Genomic DNA, 16128 nt, shown 5'->3' on the forward strand with positions numbered 1-16128 from the left:
AAAATGAAGGGCGGCACAGCACTTTTGTTAACCTTATTTTTTGCAACTATTTGCCTGCAGTTTAACACTGGTAAGTGGGGAATTATTTGAGGTTTTCGCTTTTGCGATAACACTTGTTGAACTATTTGCAATGCTATCGAATAATACTTTTACTAATAGCACTTAATGCGGTTGATAATAACCAATGAAATTAGCACATGCTAGCAATATTTTTTTCTAAATATATATGTAGATATATAAATATTATATATATTATTAAAAATCTACCAACACATACTTTTACAGTGGCGCTGTAAAAAAGGGGTGTATAATAAGTTCTTGTGAACTATTTGACACTTGCTGTCACTGAAGGAGGGCAAAAGTTAAGGTTAGGTTATATTCGGTTAAAGTTTAGGTTTTAGTCGGTTACAGTTTAGATTAAGTCGGCTGTACATAGACCGATGGATATTGCAGTTTAGTTTGAGCTGAAGTAACTGGCCAGACACGCTGCCTGCACTATGTAAGCATTGGCCAGGCACAGTGCCTGCTTTTCCTTCATAGAGCCAGCTTGGTGCTTAGCAGCCAGCATCACGTGAGGATACTTTATGACTGTTTAATCATATCACTGTTAAATGACACCACTGTTAAATCACATCACTGTTAAATCACTTCACTGTTAAATCACGTCACTGTTAAATCACGTCACATAGTGGTGCCAGCACTAGCTAGGCACGGTGCCTGGTTTTCTTTTATAGAGCCAGCTAACTGCCAGCTAACAGTGAGGTTACTTTATGACTGTTAAATTACATAGCTGTTAAATCACATCACGTTTAATTCACATCGCATTGTGGTGCGAGCGTCACCTAAGCTCTAGCCAGGCACGGTGCTTGCCTTTTTTTATAGAGCCAGCTAACAGCCAGCGTCCTGTGAGGTTACGTTATGACTGTTAAATTACATCACTTTTAAATCTCTTCACTGTTAAATCACTTCACATCGCGGTGCCAGCACTAGCCAGGCACGGTGCCTGCCTTTTTTTTATAGAGCTACCTAACAGCCAGCTTCCCGGCAGGTTACTTTATGACTGTTAAATYACATTACTGTTAGGCCACATCACTGTTAAATCACATCACRTTGTGGTGCGAGCGTCACCTAAGCACTGGCCAGGCACGGTGCCTGCTTTTCTTTATTATTTGAATTATGTCAAATCAAAGTATGAGAGTCAACTCTGTCGAATATTTGAAGATGCTGCGTACACCTTCAGTTTAGGTATAGGAGATTAAAATCTGTAGAGTCAGCTAGGCTTAGGATAGTACTATACAAGTACCAATAGGCTACTACACAAAAGATGTGGATAATGAATTCAGTAAGAAATGACTGGTAGACTTAGTCAACACACATTTTCTAGCAAACGCAACAGATCTCCAAACTGTAAGAGATAACTTTCCTACAGAAATCGTGTTTAAGGACATGTTGTCCGGATGGACAGGGTTTTCGATTYAGTACCCGGTGAAAGCAGAAGACGAGGAACATCTTTGGAGAGATCAGGTCGAAAAGGACCTGGTATCACTTGATATAGACGGTATTTGTCCAGCCACGATGCAGAATGTATCAACAACGCTGGTACCTCACCTAATCACAATATTCGAAGCATGTTCAAGGGTTAAYTACCAAATGCAACTATTCTTTGGAGAGGCGAGGGTCGTATTCATACCAAAGGGCCCCCTATATTTCAAATGGAAACCAAAATCGTTTATAAAATAATTTTAGTAAGATATTCATGGTTTGGGGGTTTRCCACCCCTCAAATGGCTTTTAGGGGAAAAAGTGTGTTACATACGAAGTTAGGTGGCAACACTTTGTCGAAAGAAATATATATGATATTATAATTTTTAAATTATTCTCTAAAACACGAAACTTTGTAGAGGATGCTTTATAATTTTTGACATGCTCACATGATCTGGGGAATTTTTGAAATGGTTTCGAAAATACTGAGACCGTTTTGMAAGCTTCGGAGTTTCGGTACTATTTAATTTATAACATGCCACAATATCTATATTTGTTGTTTTAATAACAAATCACTATATCATATAAAAAGTATATATAATATCTCTGCATGCGTGTTAGTGTTAGTCAGCCTTGAAAACCTCATTAACTGTCAGTGCAAATGTGGCTCATGCGGAACGCTTCACTTTTKGCTGACATTATTTTCGTTTATATTTGCAACAATTCGCTAATAACTGTGGGTATAAAATATTTGTAATACGCGGAATGACATAACTAACATTCGCAAATTTCAAAAAGTATGCGTAAGAAAAGAAAGAGGAGACTCACCGAGCAAGCTATCGACTTCTTTGTACCAAAAACTACTTATATCATGCCTTTTTGGACAGACAACAGCAGTTAGTTACTGTCTCAAGTGTCTCATTCTTGTAGTAGCTGAGCTCTTGAATTCTAAGCCTTTTCGGAGAAGTGACTCTTGTATACTGTACAAGTACTTATTTGAAATTGTTTTTATAACAGCTTGAACTAATCAGCAAATGGTTTCGRAAACACAGCCATGCCGATTGTTTCTGATTAATCTAAACCCGACAGGTTCCGTACTAATTACGGGGGCCCGATAGACTTTGATACAATTCTTAACATATGTGTCGCTTCGCTTGTCGACAAAGTTTTTTCTTAATGAACCGAATTAACATCTGCGATTCKYTGCTGAAACGAAATGAAATCGAACCATTTCTGAAGCGAATGGTAACAGMAGACGAGAAGTGGATTAAATACGATAATGATGTGTGAAAAAAATCATGGTCCAAGCGTGATGAAGCTTAACAAATGGTGGCAAAGCCAGTATTGACGCCTCGAAAGGTTATGCTGAGTGTTTGGTGGGATTGGAAAGGAACTATCCACTATGAGCTGCTGCAGCCTGGTCGAACGATTAATTCTACATTATTTTTCTACATAATTGATGAGATTGAAACAAGTAATCGAAAAAAAAAAAAACTGCCAGAACTGATCAACAGAACGAGCTTCTTCTTCCATCAGGACAACGCTAGACCACACACAACTTTGATGGCTCGGCAAAAACTCGGAGAGCTTGGCTGGAAAGTTTTGATGCATCCATCATATAGCCCTGACTTTGCAACATCGGACTACCATTTGTTTCGGTCGATGCAAAACTCCCTTAATAGAGTAGAGTTGGCTTCAAGAGAAGCCTGTGAAAATTTTTTGTCGCAGTTTTTCGCCGAGAAATCAGCAAAGTTTTACTCTGATGGAATAATGACGGAAAAATAACAAAAAGTGGTGTATCCAAATGTTACATATTTGGTTCATTAAAGTTCATTATAAATATAAAAAATAATAAGTTGAAGTTTGAATAGAAATAAGAAAAGACTTTTTCCACTTCGAGGTCCCCGACCTCTGATTCTGGCTGTTACAAAGAGCATAGCAAACTTTACATTACAGAGTATGAAAATTGCTAAAATTGTTGCAAATTTTTTTCTACCAATGTCAAAATTCAAAAGAACAAATACCGCCAACTTTTCATAGCCCCGAAAATAAGCGCTGATGTCAGCAGTAATGAGAAAGTAATTTACTACTTTTAGCGCTGACATGATAATTTCTTAAATAGTAAACATTTACTATTTTGATAACAAAAACTATTCATGCTTGGTGTATTTACACATACATACCTACACAAATATATATATGTATGTGTATAKTAAAACATTTTTGTCAAGTACGTTTATCAAACGAGACTAACTTAATTAAAAATAATTCGCCAAGAGAGAAAATGAAAAAAATTCTAGATATATATGTGTATATGTATAGTATATCCATTTTTTGCTGGAATGTGTTATAACGTGATTTTTTCAACAACAATAAAGGTGCTAAGATAAAGAATGCTGGTTTTGTTAATATTTCAAACAATTTTTCCACAGAACTATCGTGAAACTTGCTATGTACATATGGGTATACATATTCAAATGTATGCATGTGTGCGTGTGAATATTTGTGGTTCTGACGTACATGCACACATACACACACACACACACATGCATAGGCGGTAGATAATTTATAAGGTAAACTTTGATATGATAAATAGCTGGAAGTCGATAAGATAGCAACTTCGCCCACCGACCAGCAACCGAAAGTCACCAAAAAATGCGATATTTGTTGGTGCGCTAATTCTTAACTGAAAAATGGAAAATAATAACAAAGAAAAATATGATTTTGTTTACACATGCATATATATGTATTTACAGATGCATTGTTCATAACTGCTAATTTATGTAGACAAGTTCACTTCCTACTTTGGCACGAGTTACTTAGAGCTAAGGCAAAACATTATAAGAACAGAAAAAATTACAAAAACAAAAACAATTAAAAAAACATTAAAAATTATAAAAAAAAATCACAAAAGCATTAAAACTTAAAAAAAAATATTACAAAAACAACAAAAATGATTAAAAATTATAAAAAAAAAGAAATATTCCAAAAACAACAAAAGTCATTTACAAAAATATTAAAATTAAAAAAAAAATATTACAAAAACCACAAAAATGATTTCCGAAAGCATTAAATATTATAAAAAAAGAAATTACAAAAACAAAAAAAAAACAATTACAAAAAAAAGAAATAAAAAAAACGTTWAAAAWWAAAAAAAATWACAACAACAAAACAATAAAAACAATAAAAATGATGAATAAAAGTAATTTGCGAAAAAGATATTATACCGAACAAATTATCACCAAAAGAGACAACAGCTAAAAAGACTCATTCTTGTATTTCATGACATAAACTGCTATAAATAGTAATTTCATTGCAGAGCACATTGGCAAAAATGCCAAGAAAACAACAAAAAATTAATTACAAAGTAAAAGAAAAAATTTGGCCAAGTAAATTCATTAAAACATGTGCAAAGTTCGCACACAGTATTAAGGGACGTAAACATACACAAATGCATACATAAACATAAATACCTACACACATCCATATGTACCTATATATGTAGATATGTATGTATACTCCCTTCAAAGGGGATCAAAAATTATCAATATGTCGATTGAGTCACTAAAATAATATTGTGTATAAAATGCATGTCGATTTTTTCTACATGTCTGCCAATATCAAGTACCAATATTGCATTTCGGAACTCACAACTTTTTTCGGGATCCCGAAAGTATAAAAAAAAGAAATATAACACCTTATTAATGTAGTGTAAAAAGTGAAGTCTAATAATACTAATATTGCAATTTAGGTTTATTATGGGGATGCTGACCTACAAAGATTTTTAAGACAAAAATTTTAAAATTTCAGCTTATAAAACACGGAACAATAATTCTATCATAAATATATCATAAAAAATTAAGATCCCGAAAAAAGTTGCGGGATCACGAAAGTATGAAACTTAAAAATATAAAACCTAAATGTATTGCTAAATCTGAGATCCATGAGATCTAACGTAAACATATTAATTCCCAAATTATTAAATTTTTCAAACCCAAAATTTTGAAATTTCGAATTATAAAGTACAGAACCAGAACTCTATAATACTGCACAAAAAACTCCAAAAATTTCGGAATCCATATCATATCAATTAGCATTATTGCATTTCGGGATACCGAAAGTATAAAACATAAAAATATAAAATGTAATGGAAATGTACGAGGTGTGTTCAAAAAGTATCGCGAATTGTGTGTTTTTTTCAAAAATTATTTATTTATTCATGAATATCTATTTGGTTCCCTTCAAAGTAATCCCCATGAGATATTATACACTTGTGCCAACGGTTTTTCAATCTTCGAAGCACTTCAAAAAATCATTTTTTTTTTTATCTTCTTCAGCTGCTCATTCGATGCCGTCTTTATCTCGTCAAGAGAAGCGTAACGTCGTCCTTTCATGGGCCTCTTCAGTTCAGGAAACAAGAAAAAGTCACAGGGCGCCAGATCTGGGGAATACGGTGGCTGCGGCATCATTAGTATGTTGTTTTTGGCCAAAAAGTCGCGCACAAGCAACGATGTGTGAGCAGGGGCGTTDTYGTGGTGCAAAAGCCAATTTTTGTCACATCTTCTCGGCCTTCTGAGAACATTTTGTACCACCGATATACGTTACTTCGGTCCAAGGTAGCTTCTCCGTATGCCACAGTCAACATTGGGAATGCATCCGCGCACTTAATTTTGTTTTTCACACAAAATTTGATACAGGTTCTTTGATCCATTTTTTAATAGGTAAAAATCGAAGACGATTAAAAACACGTGGAAGCAAAGCAGCTGTCAACAATTAAATGAACATTCAAAATGGCCGAGCTTGTCGGCATAAGTGAGAGACATGAGTACCRACATAAAATTCGGAATTCGAATATACGTAACCCGCGAAAATTCAAAATTCGCGATACTTTTTGAACACACCTCGTATTGTAAAACCTGTGGTCTAATGTAAAAATTTTTATACCGAAATTTTTGGGGATCCCGAAGTTATAGTTTTTTTAATAACGGAAATTTTGAAATGTCGGAGTTATAAAGTATATAGAAATTGCAATAAACCGAATACATAACATTTCACATCTTCAAGATCCCATCTTAATTAAAAAAAATTAAATTTTAAAGTATCAATTACCAAAATTGGATTTTTCGAGAGCCCGAATGTATAGCAGATTGGACTTGTAAACTTACGAATCTTTAACTCTCACATCATAAAATATTAATCCCGAAAATTTGAGGATCCCGATCAAATATTTTTTTTTTTAGTACCAGAAATCGTGTTACACAAGTGTAGAAGGTAATGAAAATGCTGACGAGAGAACCCATATACATACATATATAGTAGATAGTCTCTATCAACTGTTCAAAACACTATAGAWTTACCAAAAGTCCAATCTTATCTTCTATGAAAAAATAAATCATAAAAMTACAAGAAACCTTGGAACATTTAAGTTCTAATTTCAAGAACCCGAAATTTCGGTATTATAAAAGCTTTTTCTAATTGAGTACCTCAACATGCTTCTACACACGTAAAGTGCCTCAATCGATGAATTTTGTATATACACAAAGTAAAGTATTTTAAGGTAGCCAGAGTCCTTATCAGAAACATGTGATGGGCTTAATAATGTGCTATATATATAAATCGCCAATCGCCAAAAAAAATTTAAGTCAGCAAAACAAGTTCACTGATTTTCACGCTTGTAGGTTGAAATGCTTGGCTTAATTTTGCATCATTTTCGCCAATTATTGATCGCTGTTATCTATATATAGTACATATGTATTTGTGTCTATATACCCGTGAGAATAGAGGAGATGCGCTTTATTTTTGATTTACTAGGGTTGTCGGAAAGATAATCGACAGGATGGATTTTAGTAATTTTGAGGTTTAGCGCTCATTAGTAGGAATAAGAGAGAGTCTCAATATACAATATAAAGAACGAGGGAACTCTACTCGAGAAGATAATATTGAAATACCTTTACTAGGGAAATGAATTCGACCTGTATTCACCATTTAGATAAACATCCATAATCATGATTTACTTCCAGTCTTATCTATGAACCTCGCTTAATCGGTTATTCATTCTTTATAAACCTTTATGAAGTATTAGTATAAATAAAATTTGGCCGAAACAGCTCTTGGTCATGTAAAAACCTTGTAAAATGTATTTGTGGGGTTGAAAGCAGCAAAGATTTGAACACGAAACTTAGAAAGCCTAAAACTGACAGAAATGTTTGAAAGACTAGACTACAAACTTGAAAATTGTATTGGAATTGAACTTCTTCGAGGTTTTAACCAATGTAGTCTATGACGCTATCCCCTTCCACATATAATATAAAAATCTAAYAAGCTCATTAGTACAATAAAATGCTAAGGACGAATAAAACCGAAAGAAGTCTGTAATATCTTTGGTTTTTCATTGGTTGTATCTTTATCTAACACACAAACAGATTTGATTGCTATAAGTCACAACAGTTTTATATGATAGGCTTTTCTCACTCCGCGGACTATAAAGTAGCACTTCTTTTTGGGAGAGTTGGATTTTGAACGTTGCTTTCTACTGGACTAAAGCTTTTAAAGACCWCCTTAACGCAAATCCCCAAAGAGGAGGTTATTTCAAATACTCAAACTATTTTTTCAGGCATAATTCGAGTCCGGATCTCAGAAATATGTATTTTACTTCTTATTTGCTTTCAATGTCCTACCAAAACTTTGGCCTGTCRCGAACCGCTTTGTTTTCAGTACTGTAATCTGAAACTGGATGGCTTTCAAATCTATCAAAAGACGAAAAAATACTACACTCTAACACATAAATTCTTTTCCTCTSTTACATCACCGGTTTAGGTTATTGAACTAGTGCTAATTAAATTAATATTTTATGTCTTTAACATTTCCACAAATCACTTATCTCACATGGAGAAGTGTAAATTGCGAAATCAAATAATATRAACGTCTAATTTGAATTTTAGGTGCGGCTGCTGAGAACAAGACTGTTACTAGCAGTCCCGTCGGCGACATCGATTACGTAAAAGATGACTCCTATTACGATGATGAGACAGACGCAGACGGAGACGATGTGGACAATGAATATATTGATGATGAGGAAGATGACGATGAAGAATATGCGGATGATGTGGCTAACGAGGCGGCGGAAATGAAAGCAGCGGAACTGAAAGCACAGCCACCATATTTYGAAGAAGCGGAAGTCAATATTTACACACGGCCAGGCGAGAATCTACTGCTCGACTGCGCCGCCAAGAATATACATTGTGAGTGTGAGGCGGGAAAATGCTGATATGGTGAGAATAACTCATCTTACATGTTCTTCCTTAYAGCAAAAAATGTGATCATGTGGTAYAAGGGTAAAATTGTGATTGCAACCGGACAATTCGTTATGGATCCCAATGTGGATGTGCTCAAGAATAATTCGCTGGTGATACAGAATGTCACCTCGAAGGATGCTGGCGACTATTACTGTGAAGTGCTGCCYGAGAAGSTGCGCATGCATGCGTTGGTCGAAGTTGATGAAAGTCTGATGATATTCTGTGATGGGCATGAGGTAACCAATGAGACTTTGGTTTTCGTACAGGGTGAACCACACGTTTGTGTATGCAAATACTACTCACTGGAAAATGTGCAGATCAAATGGTTTATCGATGTGAGTTGTCGACACTGAAGCCGTTTGAGTGGACTGAACTTTGATGATTTTTTACCAATCTTGTTTTGTTTTTTCTCCGTCTACGCAGGGCAAACGCGCCGAAAGTTTAGTYGAACGTGTGCTGGGCGAGCAACTCTATATTGACAATGTGGATACCAAACATGGTGGCATCTACCAGTGTCTAGCCGATGATCTGTCACAAGAACCGCCGCATGCCATGATCGTTGTCGATGTTGTTTACGTGCCGAAGGTCTCCACTTATCGGCATTATGTCAATACGGAACAGGGTGGCAATGCCGAGTTGTATTGTGACTATGCGGCAAATCCGAGTGGTGAAGTGCTGTGGCTGCGTAACGGTAAAAGGCTGAATGCCTCGGATAAATATACATTCAACGAAATCACACACAAAGAACGCAAACGTTCGATCTTAACGGTTATGGATGTGAGCGCTAACGATCTTGGCGAGCATGTATGCCAGGTCCAGGTAAGGCGGCATGTTGAAATATATATTTGAGTTGTTTGCTAAATTTTAAATACTTTAGAATGCCATCGGCCGTGGTGAGACGAAAGTGCATATCATTTACGAGCCGGAACATCCACAATTGGAGGACTTGGAAGTCAATGGTAACCAGGTGGTGATACATTGGTTAGTGCGCAGCATACAGCCGTTATCGGAGGCGGTGTTGGATTATAAACTAGCGGGCGTAAGTACAATTGAAGWTGAATTTTCTTTTAGAACTTGAGTATGCCAGCCTAGTCGAACCCTAACTCGATAATATGCCAGGCGAAGGACTTTCAAAAGCGTATCGGTTCCACCAGGTTTTAGTGACATTGGTAGTCGGACTCCACTGCTTTTTATTAGTGCTGATAATCTTTAACGTCTAGAAACATTTCAAGTCAGTTACTCCAGATTTTTGCTCATTTTTTGGATAATTTCATAAGCGGAATCTGTCCCTTTCGTTAACGACGAGGTACCCAACTTGGCTGAAGATCTTACTATCTGTTGTGGCAGCTTATACGAACACTGCTCCCGTGATCCTACATCCGCCAAAATAWAGCACCTTTCGATTTAACATCACACGATACAATATTTAAAAGTCTCACGTACTCTATCTACATCTGAGACAGGAAGCTTCATCGACCCAGCCTCAGAACTACACACTATAATTTCRCAACTGAAGAGTAAACCAAAGTCGGATGTAAATTTTTACGTCCATTRCAGCATAAAAAAGTTACTTGTGGTACTTTGAAGCAGCGACACAAACTTTTCGGAGTATTAATCAGAGCTTTTGGAAGCGAAAAGTACAACYTCATGTAAAATCGATAGTTTCTTCGAACTTTACGGATTTCAAATCCAAAATTGCTTTCCTGAATTAAGAGCTAACTTCAGCCTCTTAACGAGGATACCGCAAAGACCAACTGCAGGYGGCTGATTGTCTTAAGCAAAGTTTTTCACGTCAAAAATGTCGAATGATCGATTGGTTTGGACTTCAAATCTTAACCTCCTTTCACTCTAAACCTTTTAGGCCGAATTAAGAGCTCACTTCTCWCAATTTTTGGTTTGCGAGGATTCTGCAAGGATAAAAGCTAACTGAAGGCGACTACTTCTCTCAAAAAAAAAAAAAAAAGCTTTTTATGTAGGAAATATCAAAAGATCAGCCGTTATTAGTACATACTGTTTAATTTTGACAGAAATATAATTCGAAGCTAGACTTGCTGGATTGTAATGCGTTGATTAAGAGACTGAAACCCGTCGTTAGATCTTTGGGAGATCAAAGTCGATCAGATCAAAATTCCAGACCACAAAGGAACTCTGGAAATGGGAATAGCTGATGAGATGGCCAAAAGTAGCCACCGAACCACTACAGGAAACACGGAAGTCAATAAAAATACAATGAAATTTAAGAAAGTGCTGGCAGATGAATCAAGTCGAGATAAGATCGCCAAGATCTTGAGCAAAAGTTCCGTAAGAAAACACATATGCTTTTTACTCACACAGTCTAGAAAGAAGTGGAGGACGGCTGTTTGCCTCATGACAGTCAACAAATCTCCTAAAATCACATGCAAGTAACGGCGATACATGCCGAAAGACCAAGGAAGTAGGCTTAAGAGAGACGCAGAAACGTCATACAGGCCGTTAACGCTTTTTGCGAAACTTGAGAGCTGCTTGGTATCTTGTTTTTATACTTCATTTAGTGCCTTGACCCGACACCGGGGAAAGCAGAGGAAGACCTCCATTCCGTTGTAAAGCGGCTTTCATAAGCACTTCCCTGCACTCTCCTTCTGCTCGAGTGTAATGTTAGTAGGTCTCGTCTTAGATATGTAGGAGCTAGGGACTATATGAAGTATCAAAATTGGATATCAAGTTGCTCTTTCGTTTTCTTTCGTTCGAAAACAGCGTTGACATCCTCTATGACGAATAATTCAGCCCAACTGAAACKGAACCTTCATTTGACTTTACTACGGACCATCAGGTCTATGTATTGCGTGACAGTCGACCAGTATAATCTAACTTAGTCCAATATTTTTTAACCCGGAAATCTTCACTTTTTAAGTTTTGAATATTCTTTCGAAAAAGAAAACTTTATGTGGTCTTAGTCTAAGCTTTTATGAAAATCTTGTTTCTAATATAAAGTCTTCAAGTTATTATGCATATATATGTAACACCAGCAATAAAAGTGGCATAAATAAGATAAAATTAACATACCTGTTACTCTTGATGCGGATTAACKCGCTTCTAGTCGCTGGCAGACATTTGCTTCGGTCTAGTATTTGTATTGCAATTACTTCGAATTCAATTATCTCCCCTCAGTGTTCATCTACACCGTGGTATATCACTGCTTTGGGRATAAATGTGACTCACTTATGTACATAAATACATATGTATATATAATGGAAATGAAGGTGTGCTTGTTTACAATCCACAAATCTTATCAGTTTAGAATTTTATATTGTCAGCAAGCAAGCGGATTGCGCAAATTTTCTGAAAAAATAAACAATTCAGATTATTTATGCAATCTTGCGTTTGCGTGTGTGTTTGTAAATGTGGCAAGTTTGGAAAATAATTTTAATTTTTATTTTGTGAGATTAAAAGTGCAGATTGCAGCACACGCTGACTACTAAATTAAATCTATAAACAAAATGTTATTGCCAAATTGCTATAAATCTTAGAACAAGAGATGGCAGATGCCAAACTCAACGGAGCAATAATTTTTTAATGCTTCATTGTAGAATTTTCGATTTAAAGAAGTAAAAATAAACAGCTTGTTATGTATCAGAAGAGAATTCGAAGATTACGCCAAAAAATATTCGAGAGATTTCTGAATAAACTGCGACAAGTTCTAGGATACTGCAAAATTTCGAAAAAGATCTTGGACATAAAGCGACAAAAGGTTAGGTTAGGTTAAATTACTGATTTCTTAGAATTGCGGCTGGAACACACTTAGACCGTTATATACAGTCCTTGGTGATGCCAAATAAAAAACTCCTAYGGTGGGATATCAGCTATCGCCAAAAAAAAGCCCAGAACCACACACAAATCTGTTAAGGTGTTTTAGTTCTATTTTTGGTATTTTACCTTGATGTATGAGATTGAATATATTTGTATATGTTTTCTTGATCTGGCAAAAGGGGGACATTCAAGTTGGAAGTGTTGATCTGAAGAACATGAAAATTCCAATCAGCTGSTGGAGCTGGCACCTGATAAGATATTAAATCTTACTTCATGAAACCCGATCGGGTAAGTGTTCAGTTAGAACTSCTACAGCCATTGAAAGGTGAACCATACGGAGAGTGAAGAGTATCCGCGATTCCCACAACTGTATGTTCTAAGTCATCTCAATCCGGATCCGGATTTTATCCGGCCAAGGACTGTTCTTTCGAAGATTGCGAAGGAGGAAGAGAGTTTTCTTACATTTACCCAGAAAGTGCTTACCACTGCATAGCGACTCGTAGTAGAACATCCTTTGCTGATTTTCTCTTAGGCCCGACGGTCTAACGAAGATTGAACGTAACCGTCTTAACAAGCTCATCAGCCTTACAGTTGCTGCAATACCGATGTGGCCAACTCGATGTTAATAACACAGTACAACAGCTAATTTGGGGGGTGAGAAATTCCAAGTCAGGGTGATGGTACTAGGTCAGTATGGTAAACCCCTCAAAGGGTTTGGCGTGCGTATATGTCAGTTTTCWTACAACTAAGCGAAAAAACATCAAGACAAGGAAAACAGGGGTCATAAGGTAATAAAAAAAAACTGACACATGCGAACACCAAACCCTTTGAATGTTTTACTATACTGACCTATTACCATCACMCTGAYTTTGAATTTCTCACCCCCCAGACAATAAGCCCAAAAATAAGGCAGTGTAATAAGGCATCTAGACATTCTTTCACTGGTCTTCAGCGCACAGACAGCGAACTCYAAGCTAATATCGCTGTTCCACTATCGGCGTGAATAGTTATCACTCTGAACGAGACGGCTGGACTCCGGATCAGAAGATCTACTGCTACCTTTATGGCAGAAACTTCCGCGTGGAAGACGCTACAGTGGGCAGGAAGCCTAAAACTGGAGCTGATGCAAAGCTACAGACAGTGTACTTGTTCACCAACTCTCCCCGCAAGCTTTTGTACATCTCTAAAACTGCACACTAACCCTCTCTTTAAATGTGTTCTTCTCTCGCATGCCTTGTTCCAAAGGTTGTCAGCTAGGACTAGCTTCGGCGACCCGGTAATCCAAGTATTTTGGAATGAGATCTCAATGTGTGAAAATTCTAGAGTGTTAAGACTCGCAATGATCTTAGTACCTTAATTCTTTGAGTCGGAGGGCAGCTCTCGGCGCCATAAACTTCTGTAAAGAACGTGTTTCGAGCGCTTCGCTCAACTTATGYTCATTATAATCGGCCTACTGAGAGTCCTATTCGCAACACCAGCRACCGACTAGACCACGTTCAGCACGTAGTGAAGAAAATATAGCAGCCGTAGCTAAAGAGTGTACACGCAAATCAAAAATGAGAACAGTGAGAACGTAACCGGCAAAGGTGACTATGATAGCCGACGGTTTGATGCCTGAAATTGAAGCTCGTGATCTTCGCAGCATTTGGCTTCAACAAGACGGCACCACTTCCCACACATTACATCAATCAATGGATTTTTGAGAAAACTCTTGAGCAGATAATTTCACGTTTTTGATCGATTGATTGGCCGCTAACATCGTGTGATATCACATCGTAAGGTTATGTAAAGTCTAAGGTCTATGCGGACAATCCCGCTTCGATTCAGACCTTGGAGTAAAAATTCACGCGTGTCATTCGCTAGTTACGGGTCGAAATGCTCCAACGAGTCATTGAAAATTGGACTAAACGGATGGACCAACATTTCAGAGATAAGTTTCAAAAAATAAATGCCGAAGAATATTCTTTTGACTGATAATTTCCCCCATTAAATTTGAGGTTTCTGTGTTTTTTCTTCAAAAAAAAAGTAGGGAACCTCGAAATGGTTTACCCTTTAAATTAAGATCATAGCTTTCGCTGTGAGAAAGTTGAAAGTGAATGTTGAAATTCTATAATCTATTTCCCCGAATGCTCACGGCCGCTGATTGCAAGCCGCAAAACTTTTATCTTATATTGTGAAAGCGCAGCAGACGACACCTCAACCACGTGCACCGCTATGCAGTACGTGTTCTATGTAAATCAAGTGATTCAAAGTATCTACAAACGACTATCTACTCAATTGCGCCACTTGGAGACGCGCTGGGCGATAATCGCTAACGCAATTAGTGGTATTTAAATTGAATCACGCAGAGCGGGTTAAGGTTATAGCAAGAATTCGACTTGAGTTTTATCACTACGCAGATATTTACATGTTTGCCACTGTATAGCTGGTAGATACCGCACAGCTGCGGCTAGGAAGTGGGGTTCTATGTGTGCTTACTATATACTATATTTACTATATATATTTATTCATATTTTTACTATATATTTTTATCAATTTCCCTCACTTCCGGGGGGTGGACCGCTTTCGCAAATAGTCATACACTTGGAGCAAGGTATCTGTGGTGCATACACGCCGCCATGCGGAAAGTCACATTTGGAAGGTGACTCATGAGATGGAACTCACGCCGGGTAGTTGGCATGTGCGTATGCGCGCGAAAAATACCGTTGGCTGGTCGGCATTCTCCACGCAGYATAATTTCGTAATTAAAGATAATGAAAGTGATGTGGATGCGTACGATGTGCTCGATGGTATCGACGACGATGATGAAGGTGTGTACATATGTAAATAATGCCAATGGCTGTTATGTGCGTATGTCGCGTTGGCAACAGGTTATTGCAATATGTAACATGCGACAAGCGACATACGTACCAACATGCATTTTCATAAAGTTTTGTATTTATGCGATATTGAAATTTAATTTATTTGCGTTTTTGCTTGCTTTTAGATGACTTGGATACAGCTGATGCGCCGAAAAATATGGTCGCTGTGGCTAGCTTTGGCGGCGGCGGCTCGAATGGCGGCGCAGCGTTGCAAATGTCAAACCAATTATTTGCGCTACTGAGTGCCGGCATCATGTTTTTGTTGTTATCAAAAAATGGAATTTTATAAAACATTACCAAATTGTTTGGGGTAAACTAGCGGTTAGTTATGTGCACACATACATACATGCATACGTATTTATGTGTTGAGTTTTGTGTATTTGTGTAAATACGTATGTTTGCAAGGTATTCTATATAAATGCGTACACACATGCATACATACATATGTAAATACAGTATTTATTTGCATGCATAACTGTATATTGTAAAATGTTGTGTATTTTTATAATATATTATTTATGTCAAAAATATTGGTGCCAAACATAGAATTAGTCAGACAACACACACAAACTATATAAAAGCAAGGAACGAGTCACAAATAAATATTCTAAATATTTATGTTAAAAATAGTGATAAAACTATGAGTAAAGCAACATAAGCGTTATCTATTAATTAAAAACATATTTTAATCAAGGAAAAATTAAC

The 16128-nt window shown here is 36.8% G+C and overlaps 1 protein-coding gene across 1 annotated transcript; it reads left to right on the top strand.

The window, feature by feature from the left end:
* The first annotated feature begins 3 nt into the window (after positions 1 to 3).
* Positions 4 to 16050, top strand: LOC108968252 (peroxidasin homolog). Its single transcript, XM_018932169.1, has 7 exons — positions 4 to 70; positions 8423 to 8722; positions 8789 to 9111; positions 9200 to 9595; positions 9654 to 9815; positions 15138 to 15372; positions 15549 to 16050. The coding sequence occupies exons 1-7, from the start codon at positions 4 to 6 to the stop codon at positions 15710 to 15712; spliced, it is 1647 nt and encodes a 548-aa protein (XP_018787714.1). The 3' UTR covers positions 15713 to 16050.
* Positions 16051 to 16128: the final 78 nt, after the last annotated feature.

Source organism: Bactrocera latifrons, unplaced genomic scaffold (genome assembly GCF_001853355.1).
Source record: "Bactrocera latifrons isolate USDA-ARS-PBARC rearing strain unplaced genomic scaffold, ASM185335v1 scaffold_207, whole genome shotgun sequence".
NCBI lineage: Eukaryota > Metazoa > Arthropoda > Insecta > Diptera > Tephritidae > Bactrocera > Bactrocera latifrons.